Source organism: Saccoglossus kowalevskii, chromosome 12, assembly GCF_978046115.1.
Source record: "Saccoglossus kowalevskii chromosome 12, keSacKowa6.1, whole genome shotgun sequence".
NCBI classification, from domain to species: domain Eukaryota; kingdom Metazoa; phylum Hemichordata; class Enteropneusta; family Harrimaniidae; genus Saccoglossus; species Saccoglossus kowalevskii.
The window spans coordinates 23,511,268-23,535,588 of record NC_140652.1 but is presented as its reverse complement, the minus strand read 5'-3'; the positions used below and the strand labels follow the sequence as shown (position 1 = coordinate 23,535,588).

At 35.1% G+C, this 24,321-nt stretch overlaps 1 protein-coding gene across 1 annotated transcript; it reads right to left on the bottom strand.

Moving 5' to 3' along the window:
- Positions 1-1,260: 1,260 nt before the first annotated feature.
- On the bottom strand, positions 1,261-24,101 carry LOC146735650 (fibronectin-like). The gene is made up of 11 exons (XM_085505981.1): positions 23,884-24,101; positions 21,767-22,030; positions 19,213-19,488; positions 17,407-17,655; positions 7,909-8,193; positions 7,049-7,318; positions 6,347-6,637; positions 4,423-4,683; positions 3,455-3,739; positions 1,821-2,087; positions 1,261-1,265 (listed from the first exon to the last, which is right to left on the bottom strand). The coding sequence occupies exons 3-11, from the start codon at positions 19,340-19,342 to the stop codon at positions 1,261-1,263; spliced, it is 2,043 nt and encodes a 680-aa protein (XP_085362107.1). The 5' UTR covers positions 19,343-19,488; positions 21,767-22,030; positions 23,884-24,101.
- Positions 24,102-24,321: the final 220 nt, after the last annotated feature.

The window sequence follows — 24,321 nt, the reverse complement described above, 5'->3', positions numbered from 1 at the left end:
AACAATTTTTTCTATTTTGAAAATGATTAATATACCTGTTCGTTGTGTTAAACTGTCTTCAACGTTAACACCTTGTAATTGCACGTATATATTATACTCCTGTCCAGGCGTCAATCCATCAAACAGATGAGTTAGTTCATCACTCGGTAGTTTGAATATCACGTTTAGCTCAGCATCTTCAGGTTCTATTCTTACTAAGTAACCTGAGAAAACCGTCCCATCCTCTGCACTGCCCCACGTGACATATATAGATGTGGTGCTCACAGCTTTTATAACGATCTCACCAGGACTAGCAGAATCTGTCAACAAAAACATAGCATTACAGTTAACGCCTTGCCTTTTTTCAAGATATCGACTTTGACATCATACTTTTCAATATTTGCCACAGAGCATGCGAATGTCTGATAAAAAATGCCAGACACTGAAAAGCTCTTGCTTACGATCTGCTGCGTTGCTCGCAGTCTCTTTTAATTTAAAATAATAAATATTTTAATAAGCACAGTTACTTTATCTTCGGTTGCGTGTGACTTGTTTCAAGTCTCTGTGTTCATGCGCAAAATGTCAATAAGTATAATGGCTCATATACTGAAAGGAATAAATCAGAAGATGCACTAGGTGTTACAGTACGCACATATATTTCAAATTTAGGTTGAAAATATGTTTCGAAATCAGAACAAATAGCACAAAACTGAGACTACATCATCAATCTGAGAAAAGCCCTCACCAACAACTCAGTATTAAGATGTATAATACACTATACATACCAGTTGTGACAGACTCAGTCACAGAGTCACTCTGTGTCATATCGTCATCAGAACCAGACGTAATGAACAACTCAAACGTGTATTGCTGGTTCGGCGACAGTCCAGTGAACGCCATAGTAGTAACATGTGATGCAAGGGTTAGAGGCGAGGCATCCAAGCCGTCCACAGGGAAGTATGAGATTACGAAGTTGTCAAATAAACCAGTGCTCGGTGCATCCCAGGATAAGTCGATAGTAGAAACGGACATGTCAGTCACGGTTAGATTAAGTGGTGCCAGTGGTTCTGTAAAAAACAATAATGTGATTATTGACCTGCATTTGTTATGTCAAAATTTTGATAAAACAGTTACTTTAGAGAGCAGGCCATTTTTATGATGTATCAAATACTGTTGCATTTATGCTTCAACTTTTTTTAAACATTTTTATTACCGATACTCATAAACAAACAAAAAATAAAGAACTTAAGGAAATAAATAAATACAGAAATAAGTGGTGATTTACGCTGTGAAAGAGAATCAACAATTCCATTCAATAATATGTTATAAGGAAAATTCAAGCAAAGATTAAGACAATATTTGATTATTGTGTCAAAATCAGAGAAGTTGCGCCTTCAATATAAATGAAATTTACTAATCATTCTAAATCCTCGAGTATTATTATATTTTTTACTAGGATTGTTTTTTACGTGTTGTACTTATTTCTGACACTTTGGCCAGTCGGACATTTTGAATCTTATCTGAAAAACACAATGACTTGCATCAAGGTCCCATAATGTCTAATGTATATACCAAGTCAGAACACAATCCAACTGTAACAGTCGTGAAATGCTTGTTTTTGATGATTTTTCTGCACAAAAATGGCCGCCATTCGGCCATCTTGAATCAGATCGTAAAACAAATTGATGTGCATATGTATAATATTATGTATGATGTATGTGTGATGTTTGATTGTGATTGGTCCAGGCATGTCTAAGACACAGGTCCGGACGGACACACGGACGCACGGATAATACTACTGCGTCCAAACGGGGACTAATAAATGCAAAAATAATACATACTTGTTCTCTGTGATATTTCGCCAGTGGTTACATCACCGTCAATAGTGAGAGAGATCCCTATCATATACAGTGAACCTGGAGTAAGTGATGTGAATGAAAACTCCAAAGGATCTGTGGGTGAATGGGCAGTAGTTTCCTCATTACCATTGTTGTCGTTGAGTGTTATCAAGTATATTGAGCTCTCATCGTTCTCCTTTCTTCCCCACATGATGTCTATCTCACTTGTTGTATACTTTCTGATGATTACCTCTAATGGCGATAGGATGTCTATAAAACACACACAAAATTTATTTTAATATAAATATTTCAGAAGAATAACATGTACAATGTGCCTAAGGTGTGTGTACTAACAGACACCGGTTGGCAAAAGTTTGGCAAATGTCACCAATACAATTTTACAAGCAACATGCATTTTGGGAACATTTGTTTGTTTGTTTTTTCTTTACACCAATTTGATGGAGTTTGATGTTATTCTAAGAGTAGTAGCACTTTTTGTCAATAGTGATATTATTCGAGTGTGTAATTAGATGGAGAACACTAATTAGTAAAAGTAATCATGTGATATGATTTGGCAATAATGATATTCGAATGGAGAACACTAATTGGTTAAAAGTAATCATGTGATATGATTTGTCAATAGTGATATTATTTAAATGTGCAATTAGATAAAGAACACTTATTGGTTAAGAGTAATCATGTGATATGATTTGTCAATAGTGATATTATTCAAATTTGTAATTAGATGGAGAACACTAATTAGTAAAAGTAATCATGTGATATGATTTGTCAATAATGATATTATTCAAATGTGTAATTAGATGGAGAACACTAATTGGTTAAGTTTAATCATGTGAAATGATTTGTCAATAGTGATATTATTTAAATGTGTTATTGGGTGGAGAACACTAATTAGTTAAAAGTAGTCACGTGATATGATTTGTCAATAGTGATATTTAAATGTGTGATTAGATGAAGAACACTTATTGGTTAATAGTAATCATGTGATATGATATGTCAATAGTGATATTATTCAAATGTATAATTAGATGGAGAACACTAATTGGTTAAAAGTAATCATGTGATATGATTTGTCAATAGTGATATTATTCAAATGCGTAATTAGATGGAGAACACTAACTGGTTAAAAGTAATCATGTGATATGATTTATCAATAATGATATTATTCGAATGTGTTATTGGGTGGAGAACACTAATTAGTTAAAAGTAATCACGTGATATGATTTGTCAATAGTGATATTATTTAAATGTGTGATTAGATGAAGAACACTTATTGGTTAAAAGTAATCATTTGATATGATATGTCAATAGTGATATTATTCAAATGTGTAATTAGATGGAGAACACTAATTGGTTAAAAGTAATCATGTGATATGATTTGTCAATAGTGATATTATTCGAATGTGTAATTAGATTGGTTAAACTGATTGGTTAAAAGCAATCATGTGATATGATTTGTCAATAGGGATATTATTCGAATGTGTAATTAGATAGAGGACACTAATTTGTTAAAAGTAATCATGTGATATGCTTTTTCAATAGTGATATTATTCAAATGTGTAATTAGATAGAGAACACTGATTGGTTAAAGGTAATCAAGGTGAAATGGTTCATACCTGTTCTCTGTGTTGTATATCTTGGCATACTGATCTGTTGGTCTTCCTCTGCACCAGCAAATGATGTGATCACAATATTGAAAGTTGTCTCAGGTCTAAGCATAGTCATATGAAGGATCAGATCATCATCATTTGTGTAAGTTATAGGGGGCATTGGTATGCCTTCAGAGGGGTAGTACATGACTGAATAGCCATGGACTATACCACTGGATGCGGGGTCCCAAGCTATACTGATAGAAGTTGCAGTCAGACTTCCTACATACACATTGCCAGGTCTTTCTGGGTCTGTCAAAAAATATGCTTTACAATGTTTGAAAGCACACGGATTCAATTTCTGAAAACAAAATTGCATGATTTCCCTTACAAACATAGGCTTCAACGCTACCAAACTTGGACAAGTAAGAAATAACTTGAAAATGCACCATTTTTAATAATGTAACTGTACAAAGCAAAAGTATGCCCATTTGGACAGGAGTGATCGAAAAATTACAGCACGCTTTGCTGATAGTGATGCACAATCTGTACCATAGTGGGTAAAGAAGTCCTGTTTGTGGGAGTAGAAGCCATATTATCCACACTACTTTAGTAACCATTTTTTACCAAAATTGACAAAACATACTCACCAAAACTGAAGATACAATTCTAAATTAAAAGATTCTATCTCAAACAGATAACCACCCATGGTACATTTGTGGTAAACAAGAAAGCCATACAGCTGATTGTTTTTTAGACAAAAAAGAAAACAAAATTGACATTGACAGACAATCGGTAATATGATCATCTACGCTTAGTCTACAAGTTAACAGTGGAGCTAAAAACGAGCAAAATGTTGGACCAACATTCTGACAGGAATAATTATGCCATTCAATCGAAGTCAGTAATGTGCTTAGTACAGCATAAATATCAGAATGCATACAAATGTAAACTCACTAAACTCAGATACGATCAGAATACTTTCTTTTACTTACAAGTTCTAATTTCCACATTTGGATTATTATCAGATCCTAAGATCTCTAGTGTAATAGTGTACAACTGTCCAGCAGTGAGTCCAGTAAACACATGCTCAGTTCCATCATTGGCGGCATAACACTGTATGGCTAACTCATCATCGGATCCACTCTCTTGTATCTTAATATTGTACCCCTGCGCTGTCCCATACGCAATCCACATGGCTTTAATTGTGTCAGTTGAGACTTCTTTGATAATGATGTCACCGGGCTGTGCATCATCTGATGAAAATAGTAACATAAATTGTAAGCCTAAAATGTTCACATGGCATCTAATTTGCATATTGACTTAATTTGCATATTACTGTATAATTTTCATACTGTTGGTACATTTATTTTTCACAATAATACAGAAAATAAACTACAGTTTAATCAAGGAAAAGCAATTAGTGGACGAATTATACAGAATTCTTGAGCACTGATATACACGTAGCTGGATATGATACACTGTATCTCAGCAGTAATTAAGTTGATAGAAAGTGTCAAACTCGAGCAAGATTCTCTCAATGTTCAATTGTGAGAATTTTAATTCTACTGCTTCATCGAGTGAATTTAAGAATTTTAAATCTCGCCAACGAAATTAGGAAAATATGTATTTTTTGCGCATGACATGAGAAAATACAAATACTCTTTGATATACCGGTAATATCACATCTTGTAGAACTACACACATCTCACTATTATCAATAGTAAATAAACTTAATATTTGCGACTACTGTTTTCTTGAATGTTCATGCATGACATTTCTGCGGCCTAGCATGGTAAAATAGCCATGTTCAACACAATCCGCTGATGATTTCTTTCTAGAAATCCAGGAAGGCTTTCAGCAAGTGATGTTTTAAAAGGTATGGACAGATACTGATACTAAAAGTTGTCAAACAACACTATGCATACAGTACACAAATTAGCAAACCAATACAGTAGGCATACAACTTGCAAATAGGTAAACCAACACAAGTAGGCATACAAGTATGCAAATTGGCAAACCAACACAATAGGCATACATTATACAAATTATCGAACCAAAACAGTAGGCATACAGTAATTAGCAAAGCACTGTTTCTAAATACCGCAGATTGCTTTATTTCAGCTTGTTGTTAGCCAATAAAAGCAATTTGAAAATCGCATAATGTCAAAAGTAATAATGTACAAAAAAAATCATTGCGAAATTACATTATATACTTTATGCTAATTTAGCCATCTATTTATGCGGGAAATACCTTTTAACCCTTTGAGTCAACCTTTGCCATAAAGGTATTCCCAAACACAATTTTTCTACAATTTTTTAATATTATTAAGTATGTCCATTTGATCCAAAATTACCAAAAAAAATATAGATAGAAAAAAACAGCAAAATGATTCATCAACATTTTGAAAAATGATGCGCTCAGAGGGTTAAATAATAAAAAGTTGAATATTGGCAGACAAGCTTAGAATCATTTTCTATTGTTTTAAATATTTGCCATGCAATTTAGCATGCAACTACTGCATTGCACATTTCCCTCGCAAACGATTTCCTTATTCATACAAAGACACAGACATATCAGCCAAGCGCATGCTTTGCTAGTTAACTATAAAAATCATTAAACACTGACTTACTTGTAGTCGTAAAAATTAAATAAAAAATAAACATTTGAAATATAAATGTAAATTTTAAATTCATTAGTAATTACATTGTTTATTCAAACTTAACTCATATTCATCACATAATATGTGTCAAGTGGAATGGAATGCAATGTCTGTTCAACTATTCCAATACAATAGAACCATGTGGCATTTTTCAAGCTTTGGGTTGTTCATGTCATTGTTTCGTTGGATTCAGACAATGATCACAATGAAAGCTATTAGAAATGTCATAGAAGGAATAACTGAAATGAAGACTTACTTGTAGAAAAGGTGGCAGAGGTGGGATTACTTCTTTGCGGTCTGCTACCAATCCCGCTGACAGTGTACACATTAATTGTATACGCTGTGTTAGGATTCAATCCAGTCAACGTCAGTTCAAACGGTAGATAATCGTCGTGGTAGTACGGTGATGGTATTTGACCGTCTACTGGGGAATATTCAATCTCAAAGCCATCAAATAAATTCTCATCTCCAGGAGAAAAGTTCCATGTGAAGTCGATAGTGCTAAATGTGGTATCACCAGCAGTCAGACCAGTTGGTGCAGTTGGTTCTGTAAAATACAATGATAGTATTAAAGGGGAACTTGTCTAGCCCTAGGACTACACTGCAGCACTATGTACATGTGTAATGAATGTCTAATTCACTAAATAGTTTCCTAAAAGATTACCTATTTGATAATCAGAACTGTTCCCTTCAAAATTCTGCAATTTTTTCTATAATTTCATATTTATTTTTGAACAAAATGTACATAATTACCCATTGACTACAGATATTGGTCAAACTATTTGAAACAAATGGTAAAACCTTATTTTGTAAAAGGTGACAAAAGATGCTGTTCAGAAGATTAAATCTACAAAGACGAATGACGTATTGGTGAGATAAGAACAAAAAATAATGATTTAGAGATGCATGCGTCTCCCCATTGATTCTGAATTCCATATAACACAAGGGTACAACTTACTTATTCTTTGTACTGCTGTACCAATTTCATCCTCAGTCAAGTCATTCTGTACTGCGTACACAGTAATGGTGTACTCTTGTCCTGGAGTCAAATCGATAATCTCCAGTGCAGTCTCGGTTGCGGCTACCATTATCGGTGATGAAGGATTTCCTTCCGGGGGAGTCACAGTAACTCTATATGTCAATGGTAATGGTAATGGATCAGGCGCTTCCCATTCAACGATCAACGAAGTGGTTGTGTATGTCTCATTAATATTTACTTTAGATCGGTCTGTTACAAAATCAAAAATCAATCAATCAGAATGATTCAATCAATGATCATTACAAACAGGGTTGAGAAGCAGGACCTGACTGATTAATAATTATAATTTGCTGATAATCAACTGGTCAGTATCGAGCTAAGGTTTCTCCAAAAATCATCTCAATTGAAGCTACAATGTTCAACACAGCAGGTAATATGTATATTAGAAATTGAAAACTGAGTAGTCTGGGGTAGAGGACAAGCAAAGATGAAATTCCATGCAAGGAGGTAAATGATTTTGAATTCAACAAATGAAAGAAGTTGGAATTTGTTTCTATAGAAAGAAGGAACTGAAACAGTTTTTCTTTTCCTTTGGCTATTTTTCTTGGAGTAGTTTCCATAGAAACTGAGCTGAGCATTCTATTTAACTACTAAACAGGTACAAATTCCCAAGATTTGATAGTTGTAATGAAAAAAGACCCAGTCCATTTTCAACCCCAGTCTTGGCTATGATAATATAAACTAATATGCTTCGTTTTTCCTGTTTTTACGTTTGATTTTATGTAGAACGAAGTAAATGGGAAAATATATATTAAAATATTAGTGATCGCCCAACTTACCAGTTGTCACAGTAACAGATACCACATCACTAACAACTTTCAATGTCCCTGCACCGACCACAGCAACAACTTCCACCAAATATTCAGTTTCTGGTAACAGTTCCGTTAACTTTAATGATGCAGTTTCTGTATTAATAGCGAACTGGTCTAGGATTGCTGAGCCATCGTCAGTCTTAGTTACGGTTACTTCATAGCCTTCAAAGGCTCCATCTGGTTCACTCCATACAATGGTTACGCTGTTTGAGGTTGGAGTACCGGCCGTCACCGCACCAGGTACATTGGGTTCTGTGTATAGAAAGAAATGGCTTGTTGCGTTCATTGTATTCAGCATAATTTTATTCAAAAGTGTTTCACTATTACAATATCTTACTAAATATAGAACTCATGTAATTGTAGAACGTGCTACAGTATGTGAAACAGATCAACGTGTGCAAAATATTTTCTCCAACTTCACTGTGGAATTTTGGTGACTTCTTGTCAATCACATGAAGTTAATGCTTTATCAAAGTCTTTGTAAAACTATTGACAGTGCTACAACAGTTACAAATAAAGATGGAGCTACATTATTTTTTTGTTTACTAATTTATTTGTTTGTTTACTAATTTGTTTTTGAACTAGTTAATGAATAACTAATTATATTACGTAATGCTAAGTGATTATTTGAAACAACAAATTCCAGTAAAACAGTCTCAAAGACAAATGAAATGAACAAAGTACTGTAAAATCTTTATTAGAAATTGTGGCCTCTATTAAAATGGTACAATGCAGCAGAGGGGATGCAGCTTCTATTAGAGTACCTACCCATTTGAGAAATGATGAATTTTTGGTTCTTAACTGTTCAAAAAGAATAGGTGCGACTTCTATTCGGGATGCGGCTTCTAATACAGATTTTACGGTAGTCATTACTATGTGTATTATATATTTGTTTGAATATAAGCACATATAAACCTAAAATCACATAAGTAGTATGAATCATTAAAATATATTTTATTTTAATCATAATCAAAGAAAGCTTAGAAAGAACTCCCGTGTGCTGAGAGTATTGAAGACACATTAAAAATTAATTCAAAATTACTTTTACTTGAGATATTGAAGGAATAGCTGAAAACTAATTATGTAAATCAGGTAACTGATATGAACAGATTTAAGTGTAAAACTAATAAGGTCTGCACAATGTACCAAGTTTCATTGAAATGTGATTAGAACCCAAAAAATGTTAATTATTATGCTAATTAGAGAGATTATGAATAGATTTTAACCCAAAATTAATCAGGCTGTCTATTGTCCTAAAACATTTATGTACCAAGTTTTATTCAAATGTGATGATTAATACTTGAGATACCAGTATTAATTAATTATGTTAATTAAGTGATTAAGAAGCATACATATTTACCAAAAACTAATATGGTGTATAGTCCTAGGTTCATTGAAATGTGATGGGTACTCTTTAAAAGTTTCAGTGAAATCCAATGAGTGGTTTATAGACATCAGTGCAACAGCCACAGAACAGCAAAAAATTAACTAATTATGCAAATTAGGTTATTAATAGGCACAATTATTTATCCCAAAATTAATCAGGTCTCTGCATAGTCCTAGAAAATGTCGCAAGTCTCATTGAAATGTGATGATTAGTACTTGAGATATCAGGTGAAAAGCTGAAAATTAACTAATTATGCTAATAAGGTGATTAATATGCACAAATATTTACCCAAAAACTAATTAGGTCTCTGCACAGTCCTCAAGTAACTATGTACCAAGTTTCATTGAAATGTGATCATTACTACTCGAAATATCAAAAGCTGAAATTTAATTAATTATGCAAATTAGGTAATTAATATGTACTGATTTACCCTAAACACTACCAGGTCTGTGCAGTGTCATATGACATCTATGTACCAAGTTTTATTGAAATGTTATGATTAGTACTGGAGATATCAGTGGAAAAGCCGAAAATTGATTAATCATTATGTAAATTAGGTAATTAATAATATTAACAGATTTTTACCCAAAACTAATCAAATCTGCGCATTAGTTCAGAGCATCCATGTGCCAAGTTTCAATAAAATCCAATGAGTGATTCTTCAAATATCAGTGGAACAGTCATGGAACAGCTTGAAATCAGTTAATTATCATTCAAATTAGATAATTAATATTCATAGATTTTTACCCAAAACTAATCAAATCTCAAATCTGCGCACTAGTTCAGAGCATCCATGTGCCAAGTTTCATCACAATCCAATGAGTGGTTCTTCAGATATCAGTGGAACAGTCTTGGAAGAGCTAAAAATCAGCTAATTATCATGCAAATTAGGTAATTAATATTCATAGATTTTTACCAAAACCTAATCAACTCTGCGCATTATCCCAGAGCATCTATGTACCAAGTTTCACCAAAATTTGATTAGTGATTCTTGAGATAACGGTGGAACAAAAAAGTGACATACATACATACATACATACATTTGAATATTTTATTCTCGGTTAAAAAAATCAGATAACATTGTCTAGTTTAAATACAAACGAAATCATATATCAGTAAGTATAAAACACAATCGAATATAACGTGTACAAAATATCGATATACAAAAACGAGGTATAAATTAACAGTACAGGTAAACATTAGTCATTCGAGTAAATATAGCAAAATATACAGACGGTGAGTAGAATTATAATCGAATATATACAGAAAAACGATTTCGAGAACAAATCAAATGTCTGATTTTATTATGAAAATAATCTCATTGTTTATTACATATATTAAAAAATTCTAAAAAAACAGCTGAAAATTATTGTCCATTTAAGTAAAAATTGGCGATATTATAAGTTCGTCTTGATCAATGGTAGCTAGGACATCGTTGGTGCACCACCGGGCGATGAATACTTTGAGCGAGTGACAAAGGAGATGGTACTTATATTCAGCTCTTATTCTTCCTTTCAGTTTATGCTTGAAGCACTGTACGACATCAGTTTCAGGTAGGTCTTTCATTTTTTTGACACGGGTAACATGAATGGCTGCTTTGAGTGTTGCCAAGATAAAACATAATATACCATGTTCTTTTGTTATAGCTTTTCGCCTTGGCGGACCAAGTACAAAATGGGCTAAGGAGATTTGTTCATAATCAAATAAATTTGACAACATATTTTTTACCATTTGTAAGAGTTGTTCCAGCCTTTCACACTCTAAAAATATATTGACAAGATCGTCTTTCTCATTACAGAAAGGGCAGAGGTCATTGTCCCGCAAGCCCGATTTCGACAAAAAACCACCAGTAGGGTACGCACTGTAGAGGAGCCTCCACTGCAGGTCCCCGTCTTTTTTTCTTAGAGGGAAATATAGCAATCTCTGAAATTAGGTCTTTCTCCATGGAGAGACAGTAAATCACACCAAAGTGTTCCAGGCAGAGAAGGGTCCTTGTCGAGTTTTTTAGACAGGACCAAGAACTTATAAATTCTGCCTTTCTCTAGTTTGTACAGAGGACAGTTAAGTAGAATATCATTCCCATCGTCTCGATGCAAGAGCTCAAGAGAATACTTGGGCGTGACTAATTCTGCATCTTGAATATACCCGCGATTTATTGTGTCTTTAAAAGCTATCAGTATTGCACTATATATAACGTCAAGAGCGATGGAAAGCAAGCGTTTAGAATAAATACCTACATTCACATGCATGGATTCAACAGACCTCCAGATGTTATTGTGTAAAAGGTCACCGATTTTTGTGATACCAGATTCAATAAAGTGTGTGAGTTTGAGTGGTACATTTTGAATCGGATGCAGTATAGATTTGTTATAGAACAAAGGCTCGTCGCATACACTTTGAAAGTTAGATGGTAAATCTTTACGAATAAAAGTGATAGAGGACCAAGTTTTCAGTAAATCTTGATAAAATGTAGGCAGGTGTAACATACCTTGTGGCAAATCAATGATAAATAACTGTTTATTATATTTCAGGTTATGAAATTTCTTGAGAAAATAGTCAGTAAAGAGAAAGCAAGGATGACTATTGTTAAAGTACAAGTATCGCTGGATATACTGCAGACGGAAAGACTCAATCCGTGATGGCAGGTGAATCAAGCCCTGTCCACCCTCGCTGGGAGGTAGGTAGACCACTTCTGCAGGTAGCCAGTGCCGACCCTGCCAAAGGAAGTCGAGAAACAATTTTTGGACAGAAACAATAATATGTTTAGGCGGACAGTGACACACCAACCTATGAATGAACTTGGAAGCAACAAGACTGTTAATAACTAGAGAACGCCATCTATAGGACATGGCAGGTGCATACTTTGACCAATGTCCCAGTTTTGTTTCTACGTCATCTATAATACCCGACCAGTTATTATCCATGTACCCCGGAGTGTTGCCAATAAATGTACCAAGGATCTTGAGACCGTCATTTCTCCATTCGATGTTTAAAGGAGAATCTTCTCTACCTTTCCATGCACCTACCCATAATCCCTTTGACTTGGAAAAGTTTATGCGGGAGTTACTAGCGCCCTCGTATATAGAGAGCCATTCCTGTAACTTTGAAAAATCAGAGTTATGTGTTAGAAAAAAACTGACGTCGTCAGCATATGCAGTGAGGTTCGTATTTTTTTCTTGCGAACCATCGACTCGCATACCATGAATACCACTACGGGTTCGAATTTTGTGCAACAACGGCTCAATTGCTATTGAATATAATTGTCCGGACAGTGAGCATCCTTGACGGATGCCACGCTTGAACTGTACCGGGCAAGAAAGAGAGTTATTAACACGGACAATACTCTGTGTGTGAGTGTATATGAGACTAATGTACTTAATGAACTGTTGACCGAACCCAAAGGCTTCAAGCGTGTTTAATAAGTACCCATGATGCACTCTGCCAAACGCCTTCTCTTGATCAAGAGAGACGATGCCAAGAGTGATGTTATTTTCGTTTGCATATGTGATGACGTCACGAACCAAGTTGATATTATCATATATTTGTCTTCCAGGTATTGAATAACTCTGGTCAACATGTACTATACCACCAAGAACAGGTTTTAGACGAAGAGAAAGTGCTTTTGTGAGTATTTTATAATCAGCGCACAGTAAACTTACTGGACGCCAATTTTTTAGCAACCCGTTGTTTCCTTTTTTGGGTAAAAGAGTGATGATGGCTCTTCTGCATGAAACAGGGAGTTCACCATCCTCGACGGAAGCTAAAAACACCTAATGCAAATCATTACCCATAGTTGACCAAAAATGTTTATAGAATTCCCCGGGCAATCCATCAATACCCGGAGATTTGTTATTTGCCAGCAGTTTAACAGAGGCTGTCAGTTCGTCATACGATATGGGGGAGTCACATTTACTTTTGAGGGCGCCATCCACCTGAGGAAGATCAGCTAGAAGTTCATTTTGACATTGAACAGATATTGGATTGGGTGAAAATAAATCACTGTAAAACTCTTTAGCCATTTGGCGCATTTCACACTGCTGTGTAGTTACGGTGCCGTCCGGCCGCTCCAAGTGTGACATGATTTTCTTATTACCCTTATGTTTTTCGATATCAAAGAAAAATGACGACGGAGCGTCACTCTCATTAAGAATGTTATGACGTGACCTGACAGCAGCGCCTCTAGCTTCATTTGCTAGCAATTTATCAAGCAAACATTTTTTATCATTGAGCACATCATTGAGATTCGGGTTGTTGTGTAATAATTCTTCAATATTTTTAATTTCTTTACACAATGTATATTTCTGTTGCTTATAAGAACTACTTATTTTACCACTATATTGCTTTGTAAGTTCTTTGAGATTCAATTTCCCAACATCCCACCATGATTGTAGAGACTTAAATCGCGGCTTTGCATGGCGCCATTTTTCCCAGTAGTCACGCACAATGCTACAATAATCCTCGTCCTGGAGGAGGTTTAAGTTAAAACACCACACCGGATTACGGTTACTTAAGTGTTTGAAGGATAAACGTAATTTTACCAAAGAATGATCAGATATATTGCCGTGTGGTTCAATTGTTGTAGAAATAATGCGCGATGTACTTGACTTTGATATGTAAAATGTATCAATTCGCGATTTACTAGTATTTCTGGACCATGTGTATTGTCTAGTCGTACTGTTATGAAAGCGCCACGCGTCAACAAGTTTAAAGCGACGTACAATTGATTGTAATAGCCTAGATGAAGGCAAGTGAAGCTCCCGACTATCGCATCTATCCATATCGGGATTGATCGTACAATTGAAATCCCCGCCTAAGATTACGGGATCATCATTTAAACCATTTAATACATTTTTAAGCCTTTGAAAGACCTCTGCTCTTTCAGTACCGTCTGTTGGAGCATAAATGTTGATAAGATGTACAGGAGAACCATTTACATTAATGTGGGCATGCAATAGCCGTCCAGGAATGGCATTATTGACATGTAAAACATCATACTTTTTATTAGGATTCAACAAAATTGCGATACCGGCGGAGTGTGAATCTCCGTGCGAAAATAGAATGGGGGCTCTCCAGACAAGTTGCCATACTGCTTCGTCTGATGAAACACTATGCGTCTCTTGTAAAAAATAAAAGTCACTCTGATGATTGATTTTTAAAAATTCGAAAATTTGGTATCTTTTCAAGGTGTCACAACATCCTCGAACATTCCAGGTAAGAGTAGAAAAATCTGACATGACTTGGCTAAAAGAAGCAATCAATAGTAGCAGGCAACTCAAAATCAAATGATAGCGTGAGTCCATACTTTAAGACAATACAAACGTGTAGACAAAACAAAGGTAAGCAGCACCAGACAAAGCCTATCGCGATCACGCGAGTTGCAGGCGCGTGTGGAAAATGAAAGTCTGAGTTCATTAAGATAGCTGATAAATTGGATGTAAAAACGCGGTGACGGACAAAACCGTAAACCGCTGGACATTAAAAATAAGTTAAACAAATGACATACCACAATGTAGAGAACAAAGAATATATTTATTTCTTTTATTGTTTGCCTCTTCGTGACATTACATCGCATATTGGGTGTGAGTTCAGATGATAATGACACAACCTGACCAGAGTGAGAAACACATTCTGTACTAGAGCAGTAACTAAGCAAGTGACGCTTATTCACGGAGTGTGAATTATAAACCTTATTGTGAGACATAGTTAAAACAAATAATTCAGTCAATTGAATCAATATCAGATTGCGAGGAAATACCTCGCCGCTTATACATTATCTCCTGCTTTAAACAAGAGGGTTCATTTATTACATCGCGTGCACTAGTACCCTCGGTCTGTTTTACATGATTCCAGATACGACTAGTCATGCGCTGTAGCCGTATCTTTTCGGAAGCGGAGAAGCTGGGGTTTTTACGATATTTGTTTAAAGATCGCGCAAGTAATCCAAGGTCCGGACAAAAGGCAGTTGCTTGCTCTACAAGTTTTCTGGAGTTAAACGTGTCCTTTACAAAACGTGCCAGTGCTACACTTGATATTTTTTTCTCTTTTGTTTCAGAAGTCGTTTCTTCCATACAGCTGACTGCAGACAAGTCAGACATATCTGACATGATTGACTCATTATCGTCTCTATCACCAGGTGACTCGATTCGCCATTTATCAAACACGTCACCATCTCCCGAACCCGGCAAATTGTCAGATACAGAAAACCTGACGAAATCCTGAGGAGGGGAAAGAGAGAATGTAAAGTCTCCTGAAGGAGGTGGCTGAGAGTGAGGGGATCGTACCCTCTCCTCATCTATTACAATATATGACGTGCGTGAAAAATCATCATCGCTTTCATTAACCTTATTTGACTCATTAACATTACAATTACCAGCACGCGTGCCATCAGTTTGAACCTCAGTTACAGTACATTCATTTAAATAACAATTACCAGTAAGCGTGCTACCATCAGTATCATTTAATTCTTTTTCAACAGTATCGTTTAAATTGTTTTCGTTATCAATAGCATTATCAGTTTGCATTTCATTTGTGGTAGTATCATCGGTTTGGTTTAAGTTGAAATCCGTACTATTATTATCATTTTGAGTTTCAGTTTGCGAATTTTCAGTTTGATTATTTTGATCGGCAGATTGCGAATTTTCAGTTTGATTATTTTGATCGTCAGATTGTGAATTTTCAGTTTGATTATTTTCATCGGGTGATATACTGCTTGGTGCATTGTTTTGATCAACAGATTGCGAGTTTTCAATTTGATTATTTTGATCGGGTGATACACAGCTTGGTGCATTGTTGATGGTAGCAGTGTGTGCAGACACGGTTATTATATTTTCACTGCAGTTGCGCTGAGTATGACCTTTTCTATGACATTTGTAACAAACGATTTCGCCCGTGGACAAATAAACAGGGTACATTCGTTCTTCAAACATGACATTTATCACACCTTCAAGTTTATCGTGATCACATAACATATATACCTGCCTGCGAAAACTTTTCACATGCCTCAAGCTCGGGTTTTTACAGCCAAGTGGAATTATATTGACCTTACTGACTACTTTTCCATACCTTGACAATTGCTCTTGCAATAAGTAGTCTGGTATGAAAGGAGGAACACCAGATAACACGACTTTTGTGGCAGGTTTAACCAGTGGTTGATCAGTAAGGAACTGGTTCTCAATGCTGCACTTAGTTACACAAACAGACTCCGCACAGTCAAGCGAGTTAAAAAAACACAACAACGCTACCATTCGCACGAGAGGCAGCCACTACATTTTCAGGGCCAACCAATCCAGAAAAACTTTCAACATAGGTCTCAATTTTAACCCCGTCAAGTGACACACACTTGACACCATGCTTACGTGTCAACCCAACAAAGGGATTGACACGTGCACTCGCCAAGGCGGCGGCCATCTTGGCAAGCCCCTGGCGAGTGACACAAAACACAAAAAACTAAAAACCAACAGAAACACGGCAGATTTATGCCAAAAACGGCCAAGAAGACACCAAGTAGTACTATAAACTATTTACAAAGGATATTAAATCAAAACTAGTGAGCACTTATCTTGAACCAAGGTAAAAAATAGCAGTTTTTGCGGAGCTCGATGTAGGCACGTCCTGAGGAAACAACATACATACATACATACATACAGAGAGACAGACAGACAGACAGACAGACAGACAGACATACAGACAGGGTAACTGCAAAGACTCCATTTTGTGCTTCGCACACGGGAGCCAAAAATACCTCTAAATTTCTTAAGTAAATGTTGTTGCTTTATATTTTTTCAATTTGTTGATCCAAATATTTGCCAGAATTCAAAATTTCACAAAAAAGTTGTGTCTGAGCTCAGCGAAATGTTCCCTTCAACAACATTCCACGATTTTCACAAAATTAAAGAATATTATACTAATCTGAGAATTCAATGACTATGCCATAAATTCATTAAGAATTCACACCTAACTGATCACAGTTGTGAATTTTGATGTTTGTGCTGCTCACTGGTGCCATGGAATCTAAGCAGGCCAACAGCATAAAAACAAAAGTCAGTACAAATTCACCTGTAGAGGGCAGTAGCACTTACTTGTGTATTGATAGAGTGTAATTGTACTTCCGCCTACTGCTGACAGGAAAATAGAATAGCGTATTCCAGAATCCAAACCAGTAAATGTGTAGGACTTTGTAGTCGAGCTCAAATCACCAGATTCCAGAAAAATAGAGTTTGTACCAATTACTCTTATCTGATAACCGGTTGCATCTATGTCTGGACTCCATTTTATCCAAAGAGTTGTTTCAGTGACTTCTATGATGTACCCAGCGAAACTAGTACCAGCTAATGTGAACACAAATATATAAGATTTTTTAGACATGGTACATAATGAACATTATTGAAAATTATCATATAAAAAGTTATTGAGACATGGCATGTGGAACATTGTTGAGTGGTACGTGGAACATTGTTGAGTGGTACGTGGAACATTGTTGCGACATGCTATGTGGAACATTGTTGCGACATGCTATGTAGAACATTGTTGAGTGGTACGTGGAACATTGTTGAGACATGCTATGTGGAACATTGTTGAGACATGGTACGTGGAACATTGTTGAGACATGGTATGTTGAGCATTGTTGGGACATGGTATTTGGAACATTGTTGAGACATGGTAGGTGGAACATTGTTGAAACATGGTATGTGGAACATTGTTGAGACATTGTATGTGGAACATTGTTGAGAAATGGTATGTGGAACATTGTTGGGACATGTTACGTGGGACATTGTTGGGACACGGTAATTGAAACATTGTTGATACATAGTATGTGGAACATTGTTGAGAATTGGTATGTGGAACATTGTTGAGACATGGTATGTGTAACATTGTTGAGACATGATATGTGGAACATTGTTGAGATATGGTACGTGGAACATTGTTGAGACATGGTATGTGGAACATTGTTGAGACATGGTATGTGTAACATTATTGAGACATGGTATGTGGAACATTGTTGAGACATGGTATGTGTAACATTGTTGAGACATGCTATGTGGAACATTGTTGAGACATGGTACGTGAAACATTGTTGAGACATGGTATGTTGAGCATTGTTGGGACATGGTATTTGGAACATTGTTGAGACATGGTAGGTGGAACATTGTTGAAACATGGTATGTGGAACATTGTTGAGAAATGGTATGTGGAACATTGTTGGGACATGGTATGTGGAACATTGTTGAGACATGGTATGTGGAACATTGTTGAGACATGGTATGTGTAACATTGTTGAGACATGATATGTGGAACATTGTTGAGATATGATATGTGGAACATTGTTGAGACATGGTATGTGTAACATTATTGAGACAGTATGTGGAACATTGTTGAGACATGGTATGTGTAACATTGTTGAGACATGGTATGTGTAACATTATTGGGACATGTTATGTGGGACATTGTTGGGACACGGTAATTGAAACATTGTTGATACATAGTATGTGGAACATTGTTGAGACTTGGTATGTGGAACATTGTTGAGACATGGTATGTGTAACATTGTTGAGACATGATATGTGGAACATTGTTGAGATATGGTATGTGGAACATTGTTGAGTCATGGTATGTGGAACATTGTTGAGACATGGTATGTGTAACATTATTGAGACATGGTATGTGGAACATTGTTGAGACATGGTATGTGTAACATTGTTGAGACATGGTATGTGGAACATTATTGAGACATGGTATGTGGAACATTGTTGAGACATGGTATGTGTAACATTGTTGAGACATGGTATTTAGAACATAATTTGTGAACAAAAAAATAAAATAACACGAGGAACACTAGTAGTATATGATGTATATTAAAATGAAGCAATACATCAATGTATCCTTACTTGTTGTGAACTCTTCCTGTTGGACAGAACTATGTAAAGTCCCACTTATGGTCTGCACTGTTACAGTATAACTTGTTGCGGGTGTTAATCCTTCTAACACAACCTTAGAGATGTCAGACGGCACTTCCATTGGTGACTGAGTAAGCCCATTGACCGGCGAGTATGTTAGCAAGTATTTATCAAAAACATTGCTGGACAAAGCCGGTCCAGTCCAAATGACTTTGGAGGTAGTCTCTGATACGCTGTCTATTGTGATGGATGATGGCGGTTGTGGTTCTGTAAAATAATAGTAGGCAGATTTGTTTTAGTTGTTTAATTATAAATAGACATTAGTAAAAACGAAACACCTTTTCATGAAATAAGCCTCTGTGTCATTTGCATTGAATTCCACATACTTGCTACAGTACATTACAGAATATATAAATAAATATATAAATAAATAAATAAATATATAAATAAAACGTAGTTGAACTTTGGTGACCTTGCCCATTGTTATATAACATTATTCTTTTTATCCTAGTGTGTTTCAATATGAATATGCATTGTCATAATACATTTTGAATACAAACAAGTTTTGGGGTTGAAACAACAGTGGGAAGTCAGTTTACCGAATGTCAATGATAGATATATAGTACATATTTTACAAAAACATTGGTGCCTAATTTGTTTAATTATTTTAAGGGACATAAATTCCAGCTTTATTCAAAGTAATTCAGATTTTTTAGTATAAAAACAAATGCCTCATCTCAAAAAAGGTGCTGCGTTTAGACGTGAATAGATTCATAAACCATGCAAGATACCAGAAAATCTTAGCTAGCTTTTGCCCAAGTATTTTGTACAGGTGTTTGTCAAAAATTAATGATTCACTGGGACAAATATGAACTGCCTTATTATATTCATTGAGTGACAACTGTATTATTTGAAAAGTAAACAAAAACGCCCTCTATGAATAGCTATCATTAATTTTAGCTGAAAAGGCTTTTTGGGCGTTTTGTATGGAATTTATTTTCACTAATTTTTGATGAGTTTAATGTGAAATATGGATTTTATTTTCACGGAATCATCCCTTCAGCAAAAATAGCGAAAATAAAGTATTCTACAGTAGTTAGTTGGTGTCCAGTGGAGAGAGAAGTCAACAGTACTTTGCCTCCTGAGAATCTACATCTTCAAATACTGCAAATTTTGTTTTTAAAGTGCATTTTAAATTACTATAAAAGCTCTGTCATTCTATTTTATTAGCTGAAACAAATTCCTGTGAATTTTCATTTGTCGAATGAACTCTTTGTCAAATACAGAGTACTAGTATCTATTCTTGAGTACATTTTTCTCTGTAAAATGTGGAGGCAACGTTTTGCTTTTTATGTATTTTTTATGTATTGTTTTTGATTTGATAACTTTGAACTGAACATATTTTCTATTAGATTCAGATCTTGATCAAAGTTTGGCACCCAATTCATAGGAGTGCTTATATTGATTTTCTTCTGACATCTTGTTTTCTGTAAAGATTTGATGTTTGCAAATGTGTATCAGACCGTGCAAAAACTCTCTCCGTGAGTTGGTTTGGAAACCTAGTCTAGTATTTCCATGGGATACCAAGGATATTATTACAGGATAAATGATTTGCTTCATTGAACACAGACAACAATGCATATTTTCACTGACATCAGTGTATTAGTCATCAGTGATCAGTCAAGTAGAACATATTTTTTTTTTTTATTTTCTCAATTTGTGTATGATATTTTCATACAGGACATCTGTCATTCATACTCAGAGAAGACTGTATACTGATGAATAAGGTGACCAAGTTTAATAAAGTTTAGAATAGAATTAGTAAAGTTATTATGCAAACAATGACAATTATTAACGATGACAACAAGGACGACAACGCCAGACAGACAATTTTCCCTTAATATACCTTACCCTTCCATCTTTGATGTTAAAGGTAATAAATATATAAATAAAAAATATATAAATAAATAAATATATAAATAAATAAACGAGTATTGAGAGATATTGCTCTGGAACAGCATAAATAAAACAAAATCAGCCATTTTGAATACATGTATAATGAGTACATACAATTTGAACATAATCAGTCACAGCAAATCGGAGATATAGCACTAGAACCACAATCATTAAAACAAAATGGCCGCCAGTCGGCCATTTTGAATCTTATCTGAAAAACAAAATGATGTGCATCAAGGTACTATAATGTCCAACATATATACCATGTTTGAACAAAATCCATCTGTAAACAAAAATGGCCGCCATTCGGCTATCTTGAATCAGATCGTGTAACAAATTGACGTGCATATGTATAATATCGTGTATGATGTATATCTGAAGTTTGATTGTGATTGGTCCAGGCATTCTTAAAATACAGGTCCGGACGCGCGCACGCACGCACGGAGGTCAAAAATAAATCCCCGTTTTCGGACTGCGTCCGAACGAGGACTAATAAATATACGAGTTCAGAAACAAATAACCTTAACATTACAACAAGTATACTTTTGGGATTTACAAAAGTTTACAGTAAAAAATCAAAGAAACTTACTTGTTCGTTGCTCTATAGAGCCTCTCTCCAATTCGGTTCCATCACTGGCAACAGTATACAGTGTAATAAGATATGCCTCGCCTGGATTGAGATTATTTATTAATTGAATCGGTGTCGTTTTGGACACCGTAAATGGGGAATCGGGATCTCCACCTGACGGAGAATAACTTAATTTATATTCATCAAAATCACCCACAATAGGTGACCATTGCAGCAGTAAGTACGTCTCCCCAATCGGCTGCGATACTGTTAATACAGTGGGTACTGTAAGAGAAAAAAATGCCAAGACATTACTCTAATCATCATTATGCTGACTAGTACAGATGTTAAATGGTGAACAATACTATTGTTTATTACTGGTATGTCATATGTAGCATTTATCCCTATAATCAATCTTGCTGCATAGCTGTTGTATATAATGACAGAGTTGTTGTTAAGCTGTGAATGTGTGGAATGGAACTGTAAGTACAACACTATTGTGCCTAAAAAATAACATTTATATTCTACTTTCATCTGGGGGTGTTAATTTGTTTCAGTATGTTTCAGTTAACTGGATGTTACTTAATCAAAATTTAAACTTTTATTTCTAAACATTTCACAAAACTCTAACCTGTTTAACATCTTGATTTTGTAACAGTTAAACTGTATCAAGTTTTTTTTTCATTTATTTTGTTTGCGAATGAGCAAAGTGCATCCGCCTAGATTAGTTATAAAAGATCCTGGAATAGATATTTAAAACCAAAAAAATATACATCTTTAATTTGCTTTCACATTAGAAGGTAGCACATCCCCATCCCTTTTATTAACAAGCCAAGACTTTACATGATTTTATTCTGTAAAAACAACTTTGAAGCCACCATCTTCTAGCCAATGGGTCTTTGTAAACAGATGTCAAGGCCAAACATTTGTTTCAGTTCAGGCCCACAAAAAGTACACTCAGTGTTTTGTATACCTTTATGAATAACGCCAATTACCATTCAGCAAATGTGGTACAGATACAATGTTAGATAGAATAGTGTACACGCTTGTTTAAAACAGATTCAATTTCATTTAAAAGTTGCCAGCTTTTCGCCGAATCTTAAACAGCATGTTAATGATATGTAATTTATAGCGCATTGTTTGTGTTATCAGAGTTCAGTCTTCTTTTAAATGATGTCAGGGATATATGGGGGGTGAGAGAATATTAAGAGATACATGCTTTATGTCTAATTCTATTGTACAAAAACTAATATGCAATGACACTGAATATCCGATACTGAATACATACACATCTATTACATTGAATATACGTATTAAATTATATAATAAAATCAGAACTGCAAAAATTACATACACCTAATGTTATTACTATGTAATACTAAGATACCACCATGAAAAGATAACTACACCCCTAAAAGTTGATTCTACTTGGTATCATTCCAATGTTATTTTTATACGTGGGTTATACCATTCACTAGTTAGAGGGAGGAAAGATTAATATAGGAGGGATGTTACATTATAAATACCACATTAATTACAGGCATATGACTACCAATAACAATACACTATGTTAAACAGTTCTACCTGTATCTATAAAGAAATTGCAAAATGAAGAGACAAGCAATTATGTGCGCATGAAAAAGAAACTTAATTTGCACCGAAAATGCAAGTGTGCAGTTTCCCTAATATCAATAATAGATGTAGTTTTACAATAAAATAATTGAAAAAAAAAACACTTTTTAGTAGTTTTCACCAAATGCAAACACTTTGGTAGAATGTTGTGCACAATTTCATGTATGTTTGAACAAAGCTGAAATCTTTCTTCCCCATTGACTCCATGTCTTGATCAAAAATTTTGAAAGAAATTTGTGGGGGATTACATATGTTTTGTGAAAGAATACAAAAGTTGTCTCTGATGTAAAATAACAATAGTTGCTGATCAAAGTCACCAGGCATTTTGAAACATTTTTTGAGGAGTGAGACAAATCACAACAATGGCTCCAATCAGTATTTTACATCATATCAATGTACATTAGAAAACTGCACAAGAGTTCACCAGTAAAGAAAATATATCAAATTGATGAGTTATGTTTAGTATGTTCTTTTTAGTACTGGAATCAAATTCCCTTATCACTTACAGGTGTTGATCTGAATTGTCTGGGGGTAACTGACTACTTTGCTATCGCCGGAACCAGCAGCTGTGACAACACTAATAGTATATGTAGTTTCTGGTGCGAGACTAGAGAATGAAGCTGTAGTGCCATGTGTAGTTGGGTTTACAGTTTTACTATAACTTATTGAACCGTCCTGTGATACTATTGATACGTCGTAGTACTCAACGTCGCCATCTGCGGCAACCCACGAAAACACTACAATGTTGGGTGTAATGTTGTCTTGATCATACGTGATCTCACCGGACATGCCAAGTTCTGTTGAAGAGCAGGAAAAGTAAAAATAAAATAAAATAAAATAAAAAGCAAAATGTCAGCAAAAGGTGGCATTTAAAGAAATAAACAGATTTGTTTTTAATTAAGCATTCCATCATACAATGCAACATCAGTAGCCCTCGGTAGATG